This window comes from Actinia tenebrosa, unplaced genomic scaffold (assembly GCF_029948245.1).
Source record: "Actinia tenebrosa isolate PJP-AT-01 unplaced genomic scaffold, QUT_ActTen_1.0 PGA_scaffold8__29_contigs__length_14323225, whole genome shotgun sequence".
In the NCBI taxonomy this organism is placed as follows: domain Eukaryota; kingdom Metazoa; phylum Cnidaria; class Anthozoa; order Actiniaria; family Actiniidae; genus Actinia; species Actinia tenebrosa.
Window position 1 is genome coordinate 6,449,661 of NW_028292585.1, and position 22,287 is coordinate 6,471,947.

Consider the following 22,287-nt stretch of genomic DNA (forward strand, 5'->3'; position numbering starts at 1 on the left):
CTTTCTTTATCAGCATCCCCTCTTACTGTAAACTCAGCATTACTTCCGCAATTAATAATTACTAGCCTTACTAGTTGGCCGGACTGCGTTGCTGTGTTGAATACTGACATTGATAAGATACTGACATTTCGAGACCCACCCCTCCCTCCACGCACTCACCTCCTGTCCAGCCTAATACTTATGGGCTTCCTTTGTTGGAGTCGAAAGAGGAAGCTTGGAATACGAGTTCGATCCAAGATGGTGGCCGGTGCATTCCCATTGTTTAAGTTGATGAGTTTAGCTGCTAAACAACTGTCTAAACCTATTGCAAATGCAATTAAATCTGGTGCTAAGCAAAGTCCCGTTTTTAGGACATACGTCTGTGTAATCCCTGGTCAAGGTGAGCAAAGAATGAAAGAGATTTTGCCATATGTCTGTAACTTGTGAACACTGAGTTATGTTTACAATATTAGCATTATGATCGAATTAATTATATGGCTTGATAATCCATCTTCCTTTCCCTCCAACAGTCTTTTCCTGTAATTTTTTATTAATATTTTGACCAACATTGATCTTTGTGTCAAACTTAATTATGATCAAGTATTAAACATAGACGCGTCCGCTGTGGTTGCTGTTTCAATCATTTTGGAAATTTGATTTCTTTATACATTTTCCATATTGAACTTCTGTACTACAGCATATGAGTATGAGGACGTAAGAAGAGCCTGAAGCCCTTTGCAAAGGGCATCCCACCCCTTTTACCCCCTCTCCGCACCCCCCCCCCCCCCCTATCCATCTATGCATGTACCCACACTAGCATCCACTGCAGGCTGATCGCTCTTGTTTTTGCTGCAATTTGAGAGGGATGGGTTTCCTGTGGTGAAAACGAGAAAGACTTAGGCAAGTGGAAATATTCACACACTGCATCGTTGGAGTATTTTTGTATTTCTTTTTCATTTTATTTCCTAAGACACTTCTTATAGGAAAAGAGAGAAATGTGAGAAAAGAGCAAAGAGACTCCTGCAGAGGAGGCTATACCCATACTCACATACCAGGCATACCGAGGCATGGAATTGATCCCAAAGGTCACACACCTAATTCACTGTTCTCATTTAACATGACAAACAATTATCCCATGAGGTGTTATATATATCAATAATTTTCTCAGGTTTTCATTGGTTAGAGACGACAGTCAAAATGCGACTTATGGGTCACATTGGTCCCAGTAAGATAAAACCACTAAATGAAGAAGTAGCTGTCAATCTTGCCGCAGAGTTGCTTGGTGAAGGATTTTTATTTGCTGTTGGTGTGGGGACCTTACTTTTTGAGTATCGACGAGGCATAAAGAAAGACGAGAGAAAAGAAGATGAACAAAACAGACATTTGGCAGAACTTGAGGATAAAATGAGTGAAATTGGACTCCTAATAGAAACACAAGCAGCAGAAATAAGAGAACTAAATAGAATGGTACAGGGTCTTCGAGGTAGTAGTGATAAACCTGGAAAAAGTGAAGATACAAAGGCTTTGAAAACATAATGTTTAGGGGATGTATATATTTTGAAGGCATTTTTAATTATAAAAGTAGGTTTAAATAATCATCGTTCTACAAAATCTATGACAATATATTGGAGTAAGAAATTTTTTCCCCATTTGATGAGATTTTTTCCTGTTCTGCATGTGAGATGCTTTGATCTTATCCTCACAATGAGATAGAGTTGACCTGGATATTTTTAAAGTGACTGAACCATATTTCACAATAACTAGTATTATATTGCAATAAAGATATAATATAATAGTGGATATTTCTTTCATCCTTTGTTTTATTGATACATTTTTATTCATATTTTGATTGATACATTTTTTAAATTCTGAATATTGTGAAAAACATTTTATCAAATCCATCAATATTCAAGATAGGAAGGGCCCTAAAACTTGAAAAGGATGAAAGTAAGTCCAAATAGCTGCATTTTCAGGAAGAGCAAAGAAAATCAGACAAAGATGTTGATATATATGCAATACATGCCCTAAAACTTTCTACCCTGAATTGGGGACTCCAGAAATAAATGTACAAGTTTACTGATTTTCACCTTCCCATCTAGTCTCCCTCACAGCTGTCCTAGTCTCGAGACTGAAAAGGCTGCTAGGGAGACTTCTTCCCATCCTCCCTCATAGGAAATTTGTAATGGAGCCAAAAAATAAATAATAGAATAAAGGAAAGAAAGAACAAAAAGAAATAGTGGGAGAAAAAGGGACAGAAAAAGACCCCTTAAATTGAGCCCTTTTAGCTTAAAGGTAGGTTCAATGTTTTCCCATTTCAAACCATGTGTCATTCCCAAGAGTAGAGTATCATATCATTTTTAACTCGTGGATACGCGAAGCGTAGTTTAACAGTTCTGTATGAGAAGACAGATGGACAGAAACGCGAGTAGTTATTTTTAGATTTTGCGGTTTTGCTTACAATGCATGGGATCCCTGTGGAATACGTTTTCAAGGAGCTTGGAACCACACTCGAAAGTGCTCTTGTTGACATGCAAAGGTTTAAAAAAAAGAAAGAATTCTGCACGAGAAATCCTCACTGAGGTCCAAAATCTCAATGGGAACTAGCCAAACAGCTAACGAAATGGCTGCTTTAGTTGAAAAGGGCTTAGAAATCCATGTTTCTCACATACGGCCTTGTGTTTCTGATAGAGGAGCTACTGTCTCATGTTTGGTAAGTTTACCTCGACTACCTATCTAAGTTATCAAATAATAAACCTTCTTTATGCTAAAAAGGCCAAAAACTATCGATAATTAAATAAACTAGTATTATATTATCTTCGCGAGGGTTGAAATTTGCTGGCAAAGATTATTATTAAGATAATTTACCTTTTCATCATTTTTGGCAAAGATTCACTATTATTCTCTCAGCTCAACGTGCATGCAGAGAATTATTGATGACAAACTTCCGTCATGGAGCAATTCTTTCGCATTATTTCATTCCTTAAGCAGTAGAAGAACTCATTTGAGACATTCTATCCTCTATAGTGGAAAATTTGAAAATTCTAATAAATTTAGGAGCAGGCGTAGCTCAGTTGGTTTCGAGTCCTCTTTAATCCATGTAGCTTCAGCTTTGAATACTCTTAAAACAGAACGCTGATAGAGGGGGGGGGGGGGGGGGATAAAGTGCGCACTGTCGGCTTCCATTGATAGCAGTTGAATTTCAACTGAAGGAACAACCGACGTTAAATGTAGGTACTTTACCTTTTAATTTATAGTTTTCTCGCTCACAAAAATGTCATGGCACACAGGGAACCCACTAGCTAATAATAAGACAATTTGTGTTAATTAACTGAAAAAAAGAAAGTGTGCAAGGGAGTCTGGTAGTAGAGGTCAGTGACACCATCATGCAAACGTCTTATTGAGGAAAAAAATAGATTGTACTGTAGAACATGAATGAATATAAATATAAAGTGCCCCCCTTTATTTGGTCACCCCCACCACCTCAGAATCCCTATACTGCCCCACTCCACTCCATGAATTATAAATACACTATTAGATAGATTTCTTTTGTCTGTTCTTAAGGTCCATGAATCATGGCTCAAAGATATCATCAATAACCCAGGTGATATTCTCCGTTGTAAATACATCCATCCATCATCGGAGTATGAGAGGCAGCTAATGTTACAACCCTCGCATATTGGTCCATACCCTCCATGGGCTAGGGTATGCATCAAGATGTTACAAAAACCCATTGTAGTTGGAAGTTCTGAAAGGTATGTTGTATGAGCATTAAAACATTTACTGTTCTCCCAAACCCTGAACATTGAGGTACATTAGATTGGAAAATATTAGAGACAACTATGCAAAATTGTAAAAGTAGGGGGGTCAAGATTGGAAATTTTTGTGGATATAAGCAAAGCCCCTTCCCCTCTGTGGTCCTTGTTAGAAAAGTGAGACTCATATTTCTTTATTATGCTATATGATTTATATAGTGCTGTTAATTTCTACATCATATATATACTCTCTCTAACACACTTCAATTACGAAAGGTGGCTAGTATAAGTATAGACACCAATAAGGATGGTCATTGCCAGATTTTATTTACATCCTCAGTGGTTCCTTTCTATTCCTCTGATTTTGTTGTGGATGACACATAAGTGTGGGAGATGAGAAGTTTTCATTTTAATAGATTTTACTTGAATTTAGCTACAATCAGAGTAATATTTACTGCTATCTCACTATCATCATAGATTAATCAGAACAAGAAGTCGACAATGCAGTTCTGAGTTCACAATGGGGTTGACAGTAGCAGAGCTTATGAATGCTGTTAATCAGGAGGCATTCAGACACAACTGGAATGAAGCAGTGGAAAAGTATTCATTGGCAATGGCATATCTTCCCAAATCTAGACAGGAAGCACTGGATGGAAAGGTAAAGGTTGTCTTTTATATTATTATCAAACTTTTATGAGAATTGGGAACTGATATTGCCTTCAAATTTTATCAGTACACTGAAACAACCTCTGGGCTGATCTAATAAGTCAGGGCACGGCTAACTCACAGATTGAACCCTGAAAGAACCTCTGGGCTGATCTACATGTAAGTCAGGGCGTGGCTAACTCACAGATTGAACCCTGAAACAACCTCTGGGCTGATCTAAGTCAGGGCATGGCTAACTCACAGATTGAACGCTGAAACAACCTCTGGGCTGATCTAAGTCAGGGCATGGCTAACTCACAGATCGAACCCTGAAACAACCTCTGGGCTGATCAAAGTCAGGGCATGGCTAACTCACAGATAGAACCCTGAAACAACCTCTGGGCTGATCTAATAAGTCAGGGCATGGCTAACTCACAGATTGAACGCTGAAACAACCTCTGGGCTGATCTAAGTCAGGGCACGGCTAACTCACAGATCGAACCCTGAAACAACCTCTGGGCTGATCTATGTCAGGGCACGGCTAACTCACAGATAGAACCCTGAAACAATTAACCTCTGGGCTGATCTATGTCAGGGCACGGCTAACTCACAGATTGAACCCTGAAAGAACCTCTGGGCTGATCTATGTCAGGGCATGGCTAACTCACAGATTGAACCCTGAAAGAACCTCTGGACTGATCTAAGTCAGGGCATGGCTAACCCACAGATTGAAGGTCCCTGAAACAACCTCTGGGCTGATCTAAGTCAGGGCATGGCTAACTCACAGATAAAATTTGAATTTAGCATGTTAGGTTTTGCATAGGGTATTGGCATAGGGATGAAAAACAAAAGGGAGGCCTAATAAACCCTACTCACATGTGATGCTGAGTCCAGGAATCAAACCAAAGAACCCAGAGGTTACAGGCAAGTATAATACTGTTACACCACCCTTGGTTCTGTCAGTACCCTGATAAATACTGACAGTGGTAAAGTAAGCACCATTCAGCTTTCATGTCTAATTTTCAGAAACAATTTCATATTTTTCCTTTTTTTTTTGTTGTTTTTTTGTTTTTTGTTTTTGGAAAAACATTCTTGTGGGTCAATAACTTTTCTTTCTTCATTTTGCAGGAGATTGTCAAGAAAATTGTGAAAGACGTTTTTGGTCTGTCAGTCATCTCTTTAGGAAGAAAAGAAGACACAAAACATAGTTCTGTTCTTCCCGATAACGACAGCAACAATGAGCTTAACTCAACTGAAGATTACACATCCAGTATGAATGAGCCAGAGACAGAGCAATCTAATGTCATACCACTAGTGTGTGTACTTGAAAATAATGATGCTTTCTTCTTCGTCGAACCTTTCTTTCAACATGGACTGCAAGATGTTTCAATGTTCAGCCCTGCAGTGGTGTCTCACTCAACCATCCGCCTCATGTACATCATTTATCAAGTACTAAATGCATTGAATTGGTACCACAAGAATAATGTCACTTTTGGGAAACTTAGTCTTGACAGTATCAGGTTGGACAAGGGACTCTTTTTGTATTTGACCACACCTTTGTTCAAAGATATTCTTGTCTTTCAAAACCAAGAACAACTGTCTGGAGATTTCTCCTCTGCATCGTACACAAATATTAACTTTGATGATTCCAAATCTATTAGTTCAACAGCACAAGACAAAAATACAGAGCTTAAAGAATCTGTAAATGAAGAGAGATTGCTTCCTGTCTCTGATTTAAAGAAACCAGAGCATGATTTATTAACACTAGTTGACATGTGGGTGCGAGATGAGATTTCTAATTATGACTATCTAATGGCTCTGAACTACTTTGCAGGTCGTCGTCAAGGCGACCCCAACTACCACCCTTTGTTTCCATGGGTAACAGACTTCACAGATAAGAATGGTGGATTTAGAGATCTGACAAAGACCAAGTTTCGACTCAATAAAGGAGATAACCAGCTTGATATGACTTATAAACAGGCTTTATTTGATACTCATGACACAGGTGTGTCAGCAGTCGCTCATCATGTGTCAGATGTTCTTTCAGATATTACTTATCATGCTTATCTTGCCCGCCGCACGCCTGTGTCAGTTTTATGTGAACATTTGAGGTCTAACTGGGTACCCAATGAATACCCATCATCAATGCAGCGGCTTTATACCTGGACACCTGACGAATGTATCCCTCAGTTCTATTCAGATCCTACCATTTTTAAATCCATACATGATGACTTGCCTGACCTGGCATTACCTTCCTGGACACCTACAGCTGAGGACTTCATCAGGTGGCATCGAAGTGTGCTGGAGAGTGAAGAGGTATCAGGCCATCTGCATCAATGGATTGATCTGACATTTGGCTACAAGTTGAGTGGAAAGGCAGCAGTCAAAGCCAAGAATGTATGCCTTCATTTAGTAAATAAACATCAGATTGTTAATAACTATGGTGTGGTGCAGCTCTTCAGCAAGCCACACCCTTCACAGGCCAAGACATCGGACATTGTTAAACTAGCTACGAGCTGCCACGCCCCTTTAGTTCATATTACCAATGAACAAGGGGAGCCTTCAAGCATTGGACAGATGAATATGACCTCTTACTTAAGATCAAATTTGAACGATTCCCTGATGTCTCTAGATAGCATTGAGGATAGTTCCCATGATGCAGGGTCACATGGTCAGCATGCCGTAGAGCCCATTTCTACTGCTGACCCCCTTCAGAGCAGCTCATCGTCCATGAACTTCAGCTTACTGATCGGAGGAAAAGAAGTAGTCGATGAGAATTTTAAGCTGCTTGAGACAGAAAAAATCTACCTTCCAGAAGATTGTACTCCTTTACAGCTGCTAGACACTTATGAGTCCATCCATAAGTTTAAGCGGCAATTCCCTGTTGCTAAGGAGCGACAACAAAGTATCGAAAGGCCAGAGGTAAGGGAACAAATTAATGACTTCAATTAGTTTCAGTTTCAGTTTTAGTCAAGTGTTTCCATGACATCAGACAACACAACGTTTAATGGTCCTATAGAATGTCAAGGAAACCCCTTTGATTGAAGCCCACCAAAACAACTTTGTCACTACGGCAAATGGTACTATTCCGCCCGTCATAAACCTCTTTAGCTTTGGCGTAATGTTTCAGACCTCCTGTCATTTATGATTGTCACACATGAGACTACACATGAATACACACAGTCAGATGTATTACACAGCTCAAACAAATAATCTTAAGGTATGCTCGACAATAACATATGGTCTGATTGAAATGAGCAAACAGAGGTCTTTTGTGAATGATACTACTCTTCCCAGTAGACCAAGGTAGTTGTGATTTTTTAATGGCCTTCGTAGCGTCTGTTATGTTATCCGTAAGTACATTTCAAATCGACCACGTGATGCTAATGTTGTACCACGAGGACAAGTTTTTTACACCACGTGATTAAAACTTGACTGGATTTTGACCTCGGTCTACTGGGAAGAGTAGTAACTGTTATAATATTATTGTGTTTGACACAGGTTGTAATAGATGACTCTGTGTTTGACAAGCTGATTCAGACTGATATTGAATGGCTCGGATGTCTGATAGTAGAGATGGTTCTACCCGAGAAGGTGCGACTGGTCTCGGCTGGGTTAACACGAGAGCAAAGGGCTGAGGCAATAAAGCATTTGTGTTCTTCGAATCCAAAGATCTTACCAAGGTTTGTGCATATGGTCTTGCTGTTGTCATGAGAAACGTCGGGTTTCAATCCATCCATCTTCAACCCATGCTTCAATCCATCCATCCCATCCATCCATCCATCCATCCATCCATCCATCCATCCATCCATCCATCCATCCATCCATCCATCCACCCATCCACCCACCCACCCACCTACCCACCCATCCATCCATCCACCCACCCACCCACCCACCTACCCACCCATCCATCCATCCATCCATACATCCATACATCCATCCATACATCCATCCATACATCCATCCATCCATCCATCCATCCATCCATCGCAATATATAATATACAATATATCAATGATCATTGACATTTATTTTTATTATAGATTTGTGAGGAGTGGGGTCCTTAGAATGCTGAAGTTACATTCATCAGAAGATAGCAGCATCCACGAGGGATCGACAGATTACAGAAAATGGGAAAATGAAAAAGATTCCCTTCCATCTCTTTCCACTGGACTTTTACTCCATCCTCAGACAGGACTATTCCCATTTCCTTCATACTTCAGAGACTTACATTCCTTCCTCGTCAAGTTCACCAGAGCTCGCCTCAAACTTCGCTACGAAAACCCGCAGAACCTAGAGAGATCCCTCGGACATCCCTTCCCGAGGATATCCCTCGAGGGACTCGAACACTGTTTCAGTAACAAGTCCGAATACTCGACCCTTCAGGTTGACATAGCAACGGAGCTGATTCCTTCATTACTGCCCGAGTTAGATGACGAAGGGATTCACTTACTGTTGTATCATCTAGAGCCTTTGTTTTTGAATCAGGATACACGCCTTTACGCTTTTACGCACCTCTTTGATCTCCTTGCTCAAGCTATTGGCCCCAAGGTTACCGTTAAGACTTTCCTGAAGCCATTAATCGAGCTCTACGACTCTAAGATGCTGCACAACTATGAACACCTTGCTGCGCAGTCGTTTTTGTCTCAGATTATCGTGCGCTTCGGACTTGAAACCTTTTTGATTCATTTCGCAAGCTTCGTCGTCGATGCGGTCGCGTTTGAGTTAATGTTACAGAAGACGAAGCGCTCACCCGATAGCAACTCTGTCAACAGCAATGATGGGATCACTGTTGATGGTGGAGAGAGTGAAAGTGAGAAGTTAAAGGATCAGAAGCTGATGAAGAAGCAGCCGTCATACCCGAGCGACGATGATGATGAAGATGTTGGGAACGCGCCATTCAGTGATCAGGATGAAGATGATTATATTCCAAGAATAGATGAGCCTTATGAAGAACAAGAACGTTTCCATGAGCCAGTCTTATCGCCCCAAGAAGACAAGGAAGATGCGTTACAAGAAGAAGAAAAGGACAAAGGTATATTTGTCGATGATGACGAGAACAAGGATGGACAACCGGATGAAGTGGGCCATGATGAGACTCTGGAGCTTGAAACTGAAAAGTCTAGAGAAGATGAATTTAACCCTGTTTCTAGTGGAAATGATGAGGAAGATGGTGCTAACAAACATGAACAGATGGAAGAAGCTGAAAAACTATTACAATACCAAGAGAATTTTTCAACTTTACCAGGAGAACAACCAACTACCCAGAAAGAAGACGGCAAGGGGGAAGAAGATAGCAATAAGGAGACAACTGAAGAAAGTAATTTTGAAGGAACTGAAGATAAAGATGATGTAGGTCATGAGGAAATAGCTCGTGAAAGAAAAGGAAATTTAATGGCGGATGTCACTGAAGATGTTGATGAAAATGGCTCGAAGGAAGATAGTTTGATAAAGGGAGAAGCAAATGAAGAAGAAGAAAGGAGGGGAGATGATGATGGCGACGACGGTGATGATGATGATGATGGTGGTGGTGATGACAATCACTCCGGCGATGAAGCAGACGATGAATCATCAGGAAACCTCCTCAAAGAAAGTGAAGAAGACTCAGAACCCAAACGTCCTTCGGCCGATGTCTTCTACCAAGATACCAAACAAGATAATAAAGAATACGAGCCACCCAAGGAAGACCTCAGCACGTCTTATGTATCAGGGATCGCTGCAGAGAGTGTCATGTGGCTGGCACCTCGCTTGGGGCCCATCCTGACTTCCAAGTACTTTGCCAATCAACTCCTAACCATGTTACCTCAGTGCTACATCGATGTGGTCGGTGTAGAAGAGTATGAGTTTGAGGATGAGGATCGTAAGGCCAAATGGGTGCTGTATTGTCTAGGAAACTTTTGTGCGTTGTATGGAGAGGCGTTTGTTCTGCATCAGTACTTGCCATATGCCGAAAAAATAGTAAGTATTAATGGTTTTTGATGGGACTTGGTGGTTGTTCTGCATCAGTATTTGCCATATGCCGACATGGTGGTTGTAAAAATTTTTTTCTTTCTATGTTATTAAATCTGTGGTTTAAATTATCTTTAAAATGTATTCAAAGGCATAGAAACTTATGACGCCGTGGTCAAATCTTGGTCATTAACCCGTTGGGCTCGGGTTCAATTCCCGCACTAGACTCATTGTTTAGCGACAATAATAGAACTTTATTTTCGTTAGTATCAAATCAAATGAATGGGGTTTTGTATACAGGGTACAGATTAAGATTTGGCTGAACCCTCACTGTAACCCCTAAAGAAACCGCCCTCTGATGACAGTGTATCCTCAGCAATCACTACACTGACAGATACGGGGCGAACAAGTGATCTTTTTCTTTGTGGAAAAGAGATGACACCTTTCAATTTGTTGATACCCTGAAACAACGTCTGGGTTGATCTAAGATTAGAATAGGAACACCATAACCGCCGATTGAGTTAACGCATTATCTTTTATTTCAGATCAAAGCTATCCACACCAAGTTCAGCGCACGCGGTGAAGCCTCTCTAGCAGCTACCTTTGCTCTCCTCAAATACTGCATCCCTTATATGTCCAAAGAAACCTTCGTCGATAACTTCGAGACGTTATTCAAGTCTCTGTTTCAGCCAGTTCTTCGGATCCTGTCTTCTTGGAATACCAAGTTTCCTGGGGGAGGGGACGCAAGGGCAGCGCTTTGTCATAACTACGTTGACCTTTTAACCGTGTTGAGCCTAAAGCTCGAGCGTGAGCTTGCAAGAGAACTCATGATAGCTCCTCTGCAGCAGTTTTTCTCTTGTTTCGAGTTGGTTCACCTGAAGAAGAAGGAATATAAGTTGGGAAGGTCTTCCTTTATTGTGGTGTCAAGTTCGGTTTCTCTTACAGATTCTCCTGTGCCACAGATACCTGAGACACAAGGTGAATAAGTTTATTATTATGCATTTCTGGTTGGTAGTTTGCGCAGTTCATGCATTCATCTTATCTCATCCGTCCTTTCGTCATATCTGTCCATCCCATACATACATTTGTCCTATCCATTTATTTCTATTTATCCATTTACCCATCCCATCCATTCATCCATCCATTCCATCTCACATTAATTCCATTAGGAGGCGACATCACAAAACCAGAGCAAGTGGAAGCGTTCTACAAGACATCCATGTACGAAGAGCTTTGTCAAACATTTTCTGCAGCCATGGCACACCACGCCTTCGTTCCCTTGTGTGGCATCATGGGAAGCAAGTTCATGGAAGCATCTCTTTACAACCATGACCTTATTTGGAATCTCTGCTGCCAACACGATCCACAGCTATCCCACCCAAGAACGGATGACGTCGAGTCATGTGACCACGATGACGTTAATAACGGTCAAAAGCTTAAAGACGATTGTGACGCAGAGGTGGAGAGAACACTCGTGGAGGAAACGAGAGAAACACACGAAGGTGAAGACAAATTATTAAATATCAAAAAGGGATCAAGGCTAAGGACGCCATCTTGGTTAAGCGCGCGACGAGGTGAAAAACGTAAAAACCAAGATATAGGGTAGGTATATATTAGAGTGGTTATCTTTATTAAGGGCTGGCTCGTTCTTCAATTAAAAAAGAACAGGTTTTATCGTTACCCTGAAACAACCTCTGGGCTGATCTAAGTCAGGGCATGGCTAACTCACAGATCCAACCCTGAAACAACCTCTGGGCTGATCATCTAAGTCAGGACATGGCTAACTCACAGATTGAACCCTGAAATAACCTCTGGGCTGATCTGAGTCTGGACATGGCTAACTCACAGATAGAACCCTGAAACAATCTCTGGGCTGATCAAAGTCAGGGCACGGCTAACTCACAGATTGAACCCTGAAACAATCTCTGGGCTGATCTAAGTCAGGGCATGGCTAACTCACAGATAGAACCCTGAAACAACCTCTGGGCTGATCTAAGTCGGGGCACGACTAACTCACAGATAGAACCCTGAAACAACCTCTGGGCTGATCTATGTCAGGGCACGACTAACTCACAGATAGAACCCTGAAACAACCTCTGGGCTGATCTAAGTCAGGGCACGACTAACTCACAGATAGAACCCTGAAACAACCTCTGGGCTGATCTAAGTCAGGGCAGGACTAACTCACAGATCGAAACGTGAAACAACGTCTGGGTTGATCTAAGTCAGGACACAGCTAATTGAGAGATTGAATTGGAATTTAGCCCCATTTTCCATGATGCGCGAGGAAGTGTATATTATGTTACTGGAATATGGGAAAAAGAGAATTGTCACATCCCACATGGTGAAACATGAGCATTCTCACCAGTCCTCCTCCCACTAGCCACAAGTAGAACTACTTGGTATTTCTTGTCTATTATTTTACTGGAATCAGTCACTGATATACGTGTCTCTTACCATTGACTATCAGGAAGCCAGAAGTGATGTCTGCATCAGATCAATATCTACGAGGAAGCTGGCTAGAACACTGGGAACACCAGCTTGGTAAGTTAAAGAAACCTGATGCGTACACTTGTCTGTGTTGATGAAAACAAGCTGCGCAAACACCGGTTCGTATACTTACAACTCTAAGCAAATACCACGCACACAAGCGGAGCAACAGCACATGCTATAAATGTACTTTCTTAAAAGACACGTGATTTTGCTACGAACTTAAGAGCACCAGATGGAGGCAAATATCAAGCAAACGAGCCGACGAACACGACGTGCTTAATTAATGCGCTTCCGAATGTTTGTCCATAAAGTGTTTATCCGATTGTTTTTTTTAGTGTCGAACGAGAGAGGCCAGCGCAGATTGTCATTCGACTTACGACAGACTAAGCTTCAAACGTTTACAGGTGACTAAGAAAACTATAACTACAGTCTAACGACCATCAAGAAATTAGAATTCGTAGAGGATTCTAGCGTAGTGGTGTCAAGGTGTAAAAAGGCGGCCAAAACCCTACTTGTTTTATGTATTGAATAAAGAGGGACCTGAAGGGATGAAATGTGACCTGGGATTCGCTTTCTGGGGCTGGGAAAATGGGATTTTATGCACTCGGTATGAGATTCACGAACAAACAAAAACATGCTCTCATTATTCCATGAGGATGGACTAATTAGTCCGAAAGTTTAAGATTTGAGCAAAACATAGGCTGGGACTATGGGATTTGGTCAAAATGAGGGCTGGGAAATGGGATTAGGACCCCATCCAGGACCCTCAATAAATTGCGCTCTGCCAATCAAAAACCAGAGTGGACCCTATGATTTATTTTTATTCAGGGCATAGTGGTCCAGTTCGTTCGATCTACGTCCAAGACAGCGAGCACTTTTTTCTTTCTGCTAGTAAAGATAAGACCGTCAAACTATGGTCTCTGAGTAACCATGGCGATGGGACAGCGCAGTCGGCCAGTTCTTGGACTTACCAACGCCATTCGCGTGGAGTGTTTACTGTAGATATGATAGAATCTGTGCGTCAAGCAGTCTCCTGTGATGGCTCTGTCCATGTAAGTGTTTATCCAGATCACCTCTATCCACATACCAATGTTGTCGCAAGGAGTGCAGGACAGGGTAGGGTAGGGTAAGGCAGGACAGGCAGGGTAGTGTAGTGTAGGGTAAGGCAGGATAGGGTAGGGTAGTGTAGGGTGGGGCAGAGCATAGCAGGGTAGGGTAGGGTGACACAGGACAGGTGGGGTAGTGTAGAGTAAGCTAAAGCAGGACAAGTAGTGTAGGGTAAGGTAGGATCGGGTAGGGTGGGGCAGGGTAGCACAGGGGTTAAGGAAGAAGCTCTCATGTTATAACCACCCATTTGGCTGTTATTTTGCTCCATTCGAGATGATACATATCATCCAAAAACCCTTGCTCTCCCTCCTGGGTCTGGTTGCATAAAGCTACACGTATATGAGAGCCATATGCAACTGGGCCCAGGTCTTTCTGTTATGTAAGGGTCCAATGTCATCAATCTCGTTCACTCTCTCTCTCTCGGTTTTAGGTCTGGGATCCTGTAAATGGTAGCACCATAACCATTCTGGAACCCAACAAGAACAGTTCTTTGGTTGCCATGGCAGCCATGCCAGCACCCAGTCAGTCTGTTGTTGTCGCTACGTCAGAAGCCACTGCAAGGTACGAAAAAACGACATTAAAATACAAGAGCGACGACTTAAAGCGGAAAAACTTGAAACGTGCTTGAATTTTCCTTCTTTAAATTGTTATCTGTTGTACCCAGTGCATGTTTTATATAAATGGTGTGTCTATCCGACACACCATTAATAACCCTCTGCGTAGGCGTTGGGCTCAAATTTCATTGACTTCAAAGATGCAAAAAAATCGATTAAAAATGGGAATAAAATGAACTCGTGTCAAGATCTTTTTTTTTTTTTTTTTTTTACTGTAACATCAACAATTTGTTTACTCCTTGCTGTGATCTTATGAATTTTTTTCAAGCAGAAATTATCAAGAACTCGTAAGCATAGGAAGATAAACACTTCCTATTTTCTTTTGGAAAAGAATAGGAATGATATGTACTTATTGACTGAGTGGGAGGGCCGTACGGGAAAATCTTTGGCTCGAGGTGATGCCGTACGGACCGAGCGCATATATCATATTAATTTATCATATGACCCTCACGAAAAGAAATATAATGAAAGAAAATAAAGAAAATACGGTCGCAGGTTCGAGAATCCGGACGGCCCTGCTCACGCCATTTTCCCGAAGGTTTTTCTAAGAGCGCGCGCCCGGGCAGATACGGGTCATATGATAAGATAAATTATTTTACTTTGTGCAGTATAACTATTTGGTTTATTCGCAAGTTGGTACTGTTTAACAGCTTTTATACCGAAAAATACTAGCTATTTTCCTATTTATTATTTCATCAAAAAAGGGACGATTGGAGACTTGATCAAAGTTCGCGCAAGCGCAGTTTGACCGTGATATGAATGACCAAGATAGTCTGGCGAAAAAAATGAACAATCACTTAACGACATAGAGGAACAACCTCTTAACTTGTGATTATCTAAGCTATTATCTTCTATAGTTTTAATAGAGCTCCACTTAAGCTAGATAATAAGACCAAAGCTCAGTACAGTCTTTTTTTACTATCAGTAACATCCTGTATTCTTCCGTCTTGCCGTAGTTTTTAATCGCTTGTTTTTTAATCCCTCTCTTTTATTGTTGCGGTTACTAAAGTACATTCGATTTTGTTTGTTTGAAAGAGATAATTCCGTAGCTTTTTGAGAACACTTAGTTGACGATCAATTGAAGGAAATTAAAAAAAAGACAAACACCAAATGTGAGTGTACTGTATTATGTGATTATAACGTGTTAGTCATCCATGAACCGTTTGTTTGAAACGTGTAAGAAGACCCGAACAGCAAACACTTGCAAGTTTTCTTTCGTTCCAGTGGACTCAGGGGGCAAAGTATCAGAAATTTGTTGAAATAATGAGACAAATTTGGCCATGCAACACTATTGCAAAACTATACCGAGAGAAGATTTGACGATATTGCACCGTATCCAGGCGATTTATTTGTTTTCGATATACCAAAAAACTGCAAATGAAAAACAATCAAATACGCACGTACACAGTGTTTCACGGTAACCTAGGGACGTTAATGCCATTTTGTATTCATGGCAATAGAAAAGGTTATTTCTTAAAACATAAACAAAAGCAACCGTTTTGAATGTAGTTGCTCATTTTGTTCTTTCTTTTCTAAGTTTCTAATTTAGTTATCATTTGCGAAAGGAAAAGTCAAAATCGCCGTGAACAATTTATGTTGTTCAATGTCGGGGTAACAGAAAAGCGCGCCCTTTCTCCATGGCTTAAACTGTGGATTTCGCAGAAACTGACTTTCGCGCCAAAAAACGCGCGTGGGCCCCCTAAAGCTAACTACGCAACTGTCTGTGCAAAATCCGATAAATCATATTGAGGTCATGAATAAAGTATCTTCCAGAACCAGAAACCTTGATACAAAATTCAATTAGTGCGTTATTCTTAGATACGTGCTGACAAATTGCTAAACTAATTTTTTTATCTTAGATTTATTGATGTCCGCCAGTCGCGTTTCGTTCAAGAATGGAAAACAACGACGAGCAGCGCGCCAGGTGAGAGGGCACAGAATTAACTAGGAAGATTAAGAGATAATAACTAATTTTATCTCCATAAGAAACTGAAAATACAATTTATATTTTAGAAAGCGATGTTTTTGTGAGCTTTGTCTCGAATCGATTTCCCGATTAAACAATCAAAAATTTACCAAAGCCAATTCATCCATTCACAGTGCGGTTTGAATGTGTCACGTGCATCATAAGTTTCACATTCGCGTTTTGTTTTTATGGGCCCAGAAGAACTTGTCGAAATTACTTATTGCAGAGAAGGGAATCATGTCTTTTCGACCACTTACCAAAGGATCTCGACCTTCCTTGGCCCCCTCCCCCCCCCCCCCCCCCCCCCCCTCCTACGAAAAAATATCAAATATTTGAGTTCCCCTCCAAGACGTCATTCGTACCCTATACCAATAGCTTGCGAATCCTTCATGTTCTAATTTGGTCTCGAGGACCTAATTTGGACCTGAGGTTCTAATTTGGAAGGGGCCAAAGTGCTTGGTCCAGAGTTTTAGTTTGGTCTGAGGACCTAATTTGGACCTGAGGTTCTAATTTGGAAGGGGCCAAAGTGCTTGGTCCAGAGTCTTAGTTTGGTCCTGAGGACCTAATTTGGACCTGAGGTTCTAATTTGGTAGGGGCCAAAGTGCTTGGTCCAGAGTTTTAGTTTGGTCCTGAGGACCTAATTTGGTCCTGAAGTCCTAATAGGGGAAGGGCCAAAATGCCTGGTCCAGAGTCCTAGTTTGGTCCTGAGGTCCTAATTTGGTAGGGGCCAAAGTGCCTTGCCATGATTTTACAGGGTAACGATACCCGGTACCAGGTACTAAAAGCTGCCTTACCTATATCATGTTATTCTAACATCACTATAACTGATTTTCTTTCTATGGTTGTAGGTTTAGTGCGAGATATTTGCTGTTCTCCCGATGGTCGATGGGTAGCTTTGGGATTCACATCGGGGCTGGTATCCGTACTTGATGTACGTGGTGGGTTACTACGCAGTCAAAGACGAGCACATACCAGTGATGTAGTCCAAGTGAGTCTGTTTAATATGAACGGTAATCCCTCTCCCATACTAGTGATGTAGTCCAAGTGAATCTGTATCTATAATACACTAGTGATAATATGAACGGTAATCTCTCTCCCATACTAGTAATGGAGTCCAAGTGAGTCTGTATCTATAATACACCTTGCACAATCAAAGAAGTGGTAATATGAACGGTAATCACCAACTAAGGACACGACAATGCGCAACAAGATACTCTAATTTGTTGCCATTTTTCTCAAGTCTGTGGTCTGTTTTATATCAATTTTGTACAAAGTTGATTTCTTCCCCACAGAAAAAAGGCCTTAGCCTGATGAGACGCTTTTCCGCGGCCAAAACAAAAATCCTTCTTTTTCTTCATGAGATTTGTGTCATTTCTCCATTTCGCCAGTAAGCCTCGCATCCAAGATAAGGGGGTTGTTGTTTACTTCATGTCCCATAGCGAGCATGCGCAGTAAGCAAATGCTCTGGGTACGAGATTGAGTATATATCTCCTACACGTTAATGCGCATGTGCACTAATTTAAGTGCCGTGATTGGTTCCCAGGTACGTGCGTTTTCTAACAACTCACTTCTAACTTCATCAATGGACCAAGGACTATCTCTCTGGAAGGATGACGGACTGAGGCTAAAGAATATCAAAGGTTTAGTGAAATACATTCATATGAAAGCTATTTATAGCTGTTGGGGCATTAAATAATAAAAAGTGCTTCAGATCAGATGTTATTAAAAATCTCCCAATCTCTTCCCCCCTGATTTTTCTGTAGGTCACACAGAACCGCTTCACCTCCTCATCGTCCAGAAAGACTACATATTATCATCAAGCATAGCTAATCGTATAGGCGTTCACATAACAAAAGATGAGCCTACAGAGGTTAGTTGGTACTTTATATCTTTTCTTCTTACTACACCGGAACTGGAAATGAAAATTTGACGGGAACCGGAAATGAAATTCGTTTTGACCGGTTGATGAATATATGGGCTCTCATTCTGCACCTTGGAGGTCTTATAAGATAAGGTCAAAACGATTGTCATCTTACGGAACCCAATCTATATGAGAGGTAAGGTTATCTAGTACGCACCACCTCTGCAAGTAAGTTGACACCCTAGACACGCGTACCAAAAATACATTTAACTCTGTTTATGAATGCTTATCTGTGCGCGCCTTTCAATAGGTGAAAGTGATGTTTATAAAAATTCAGGTTGCAATGTTAACTGTTAGGTTTTATTACTTTTGGATTGCCCGATAATTTCCGGCTGATAATCAAATAGCAATAGACCAAAATAAAAGACCTCATCATACGTATATAGAGCAATATATAAGGCCAACAAGTTAATATATAGGGTTAACATATCGCTTATTGCCGCAAGCAAAATTCCTGGCGGTCTGGCCATTTCATGTTCCAAGAAGACTGCGATAAGGTGAATATTTAACTCAATTATTCTCAACGTAGTACAAATTTGACATCTGAATCAAAGGTAGCTTCAAGTAACCGTCCCCTATAGCGAGTTTCTCCGCACGTCTCTTAACATATGCCTAACGCTAATTTGATTGGTTGATAGGGATCGTACATCGGCTACAAGCTGTCATCTGAGGTATTGCGTGGGAATGTGACGTCACTTGGTTATCTCCAACTCAACCAGCTGTTGTTGCTAGGAAGCGATACAGGCAATATTACTCTGTGTGCATAAAGATATGTAGTAGTATCGATTGCATACCATTTATTCGTGAAAAACGTTTTAAGAAATTGCACAAATTTGCACAAATTAGTAAGTTCAGTAGATCTCAGTACACCGTAGACCTACAAAACTTTGCACTATTTTGTACAATTTTGTTAGTTTTCACGAATATATGGTATGCACTTTATTTTGTTAGAAATATCTACATAGACATTTGCCGGGAAGGGTATGGCTACAAATATAATTCCACAGGAACCTCAACCACGAAACATTCTGGTTGTTGTGTTTCGCTGTGGGTGGTTTTCCAAGATGGCAATGATTTAGACATCGTTCCTTGATACCTATGAACAAACTATTTTTTCTCCTTTGGACAAGCTTTAAACTATTAACCTTCAGTAAAGGTTATTTCTTTGTTAAACTGCATTCATTTAAGAGACTTTTTTATCTAGTAAACAATCAGCTAAAGATTAAAGCGAAGCCGAAACAGCTGAAAACTGACAGAAATAGATGGCGGAAGTGATTATCTTTAACAATTCAAAATCAATAGAAAAATAATATCTTAAAGATATCTTTGGAATAGATTTATTGTATATTTTTGAAATGCTTGGTATTATGATTTTTTTGATATTTTACATTTTATACTTTATCATTATTTTTTCAATTAGGAGGGTTTGATTTGCTGTTGTTGTTGTTGTTGATGATGATGATGATGATGATGATGATGATTCTGAAAGATTTTAATAGAATAACCAATTTTTGTCTCTTGTTTGTAAAACAAGACTACTTACAAAAAAATTATATAAAAACCGCCTTTTTTAAACATCGGTTGTTTCGCGGCAAAACAACAAGGATCGGATGAAGACTGGAAATGTAATTTTTACTGGAAGACTTTTGAAAAAATTTCGTGTCAATCAGAGATCGATGGTTATCTAGAAAGAATCTCAAACATGCTGCACTTTATAGGTTTTCCTATCTCACTTCACGACTTTCAACCAATCAAATCCCAAACATACTGCACTTTATAGGTTTCCCTATCTCACTTCATGACTAACATGCTGCACTTTATAGGTTTCCCTATCTCACTCCAAGACTTTCAACCAATCAAATCCCAAACATACTGCACTTTTTAGGTTTCCCTATCTCACTTCACGACTTTCAACCAATCAAATCCCAAACATACTGCACTTTATAGGTTTCCCTTCTCACTTCAAGAATTTCAACCAATCAAACCCAAACATGCTGCACTTTATAGGTTTCCCTATCTCTCAAAACTTTCAACCAATCAAATCCCAAACATGCTGCACTTTATAGGTTTCCCTATCTCACTCCAAGGCCTTCAACCAATAAAATCCCAAATATACTGCACTTTATAGGTTTCCCTATCTTTCTTCACGTCTGTCCATCATGGCATCATTGTCAGACATGCAGACGCATGCAATCAGCTTCCATTTTATAGTTGATTGAAATCCATATCTAAAACGATTGTAAATATCTCAAAGGCATGAAATTATTTTTACGGTAATGTTTTTCGAAATAAACTGAGAAATTGGTATATAATGTATATAGAAATTGAAAAATTATCTACAAAAAGTTGTTTGGCAAATAAAAAAAAGCTTTTTCAGGAGAAATTGGAAGTAGATGCTGAAACAAAGCAAAATAGAGTAATGATATCAAACAAAAAGTAAAATTTCACGCTTTTTCTATTGTTGAGACAATAATAAAGTATTTGACTTAAAAAAGCCCGAATAATTGATCTGCCAGTTTGTTCCGGTAATAGCGCAGCGCACTGATTCTAAAAATAGCTTAAAGATTCGGACAAACATTGCATTCTGTTTAACTGCTACGAGGATTATACGAACCGATTTTATTATTTTTACTTAAAGTTACAATAATAACCCATGTAAACTAAGATCAACTGCGATCGGCTGTGAAAATTATCTGCTGAAAGTAAACTTGTAACTTTGTCCGAATTTCGCCTTTGTCTTCGTTTTTATGACGTCATGGTTGCGCTGCGCTATTCAGTGCAGACATGATTCCTTTTCACGGAGAAATAAAGAGAGAAATGTTCACCGGTGCCGAGAAAGAAAGGAAAAAAATCATCATTTAGGAAACTATATTGTTATGACGCGAGGGAGACTTGTTGTCTAGAGCTTGACGTGAATGGTAGAATATTTGAAAACTTCACTCATGGATTATGCGATTTGTTTCAGGAAGTAAACGGTGAATACAGACTTACTACCCTCCCTCCCCTCCCCTGTCTCAAACATATCGGCTTATAGTATCCACTAGATTCGATCTGTTCCAGATTTAAAATCCATTAACCACGAAATACCCAACTCAGATACGATTCATTTATCAGTAGTCGCTTAGGGTCTGATATTTTTTATGGTGATATCCATCTGATTCATGTTGATTCATGACTAGAACTCTGGATTTTCTCAAATGGATTTTTCCAGCAACATTTAACGTCTTAAAAACTTAACAGGCTAAAAGACTCCAAAAGAACCCTTTACAAGCGTCACTTAGTTGCCAGAGGCTACTAAATGCCCTCTCGGTGTCAGCTTGACCATCAAACCGGCTCCCTTTTATTAGTCTATTAATTTCAAAGTAGTTTCATCGCTCGTTGTGTATAGAAAATGCGGAAACAAGATCTGGAGATGAGGGATCACATGCATGCGCCCGGATTATGCGACGTCGGCTTGAAGTGTGCGGAAAATAAAACCGTCTCATCCATATAGTATGGATTCGATCGGGAAATACCCTGACTTGTTAAATCACTCGATAAAGCAACCTTTCGGATGAAGATTTAAAAATCGACCAGGTGGATATGTCGGGTTTTGGACTAGAAATGATAAGTTAGGCTTCATAAAACGTTGGGTATTTAGGGAATTAACCAAGGTCACTAAGCGAGAAAGTGAAAACAGCCGTTTTATACCAATCAATTGCAGTACTTTATTTATAGCTAGAAAAAATCATCCGAAAGTTGCTAAAATGACTTGATATTCAAATACTCTAGGCGTTTAAAATTCCTCCCTTGCTTTTGGAAAACAGTTTGCAAACGTAGCTTTTACTTCGTTTTGCTTGGAAGAAAACAATAAGATAGGAT

General features: G+C 40.2%; 2 protein-coding genes and 1 non-coding gene across 3 annotated transcripts; all 3 read left to right on the forward strand.

Moving 5' to 3' along the window:
• Nucleotides 1–227: 227 nt before the first annotated feature.
• On the forward strand, nucleotides 228–2,344 carry LOC116297024 (optic atrophy 3 protein homolog). Its single transcript, XM_089040699.1, has 2 exons — nucleotides 228–379; nucleotides 1,148–2,344. The coding sequence occupies exons 1-2, from the start codon at nucleotides 238–240 to the stop codon at nucleotides 1,513–1,515; spliced, it is 510 nt and encodes a 169-aa protein (XP_088896825.1). The 5' UTR covers nucleotides 228–237; the 3' UTR covers nucleotides 1,516–2,344.
• A 139-nt stretch (nucleotides 2,345–2,483) lies between these two features.
• Nucleotides 2,484–21,151, forward strand: LOC116297039 (WD repeat-containing protein 81). The gene is made up of 17 exons (XM_089040872.1): nucleotides 2,484–2,689; nucleotides 3,541–3,731; nucleotides 4,209–4,389; nucleotides 5,505–7,298; nucleotides 7,878–8,059; nucleotides 8,420–10,334; nucleotides 10,871–11,303; nucleotides 11,498–11,927; nucleotides 12,796–12,869; nucleotides 13,154–13,222; nucleotides 13,647–13,870; nucleotides 14,356–14,486; nucleotides 16,399–16,463; nucleotides 17,354–17,493; nucleotides 18,049–18,145; nucleotides 18,269–18,375; nucleotides 19,065–21,151. Exons 1-17 carry the CDS (start codon nucleotides 2,573–2,575, stop codon nucleotides 19,191–19,193), a joined length of 6,279 nt encoding a protein of 2,092 aa, XP_088896998.1. The 5' UTR covers nucleotides 2,484–2,572; the 3' UTR covers nucleotides 19,194–21,151.
• On the forward strand, nucleotides 10,609–10,736 carry LOC116297071 (small Cajal body-specific RNA 8). Its single transcript, XR_004197191.1, has one exon.
• Nucleotides 21,152–22,287: the final 1,136 nt, after the last annotated feature.

Bases quoted from the DNA above. Each gene is read 5' to 3' on its own strand.
- LOC116297024 (XM_089040699.1), top strand. From the start codon at position 238: ATGGTGGCCGGTGCATTCCCATTGTTTAAGTTGATGAGTTTAGCTGCT. The intron at 380-1,147 runs GTGAGCAAAGAA...TAATTTTCTCAG, and splicing joins CTGTGTAATCCCTGGTCAAG to GTTTTCATTGGTTAGAGACG.
- LOC116297039 (XM_089040872.1), top strand. From the start codon at position 2,573: ATGGGAACTAGCCAAACAGCTAACGAAATGGCTGCTTTAGTTGAAAAG. The intron at 2,690-3,540 runs GTAAGTTTACCT...TCTGTTCTTAAG, and splicing joins GAGCTACTGTCTCATGTTTG to GTCCATGAATCATGGCTCAA. The intron at 8,060-8,419 runs GTTTGTGCATAT...TTTTTATTATAG, and splicing joins AATCCAAAGATCTTACCAAG to ATTTGTGAGGAGTGGGGTCC.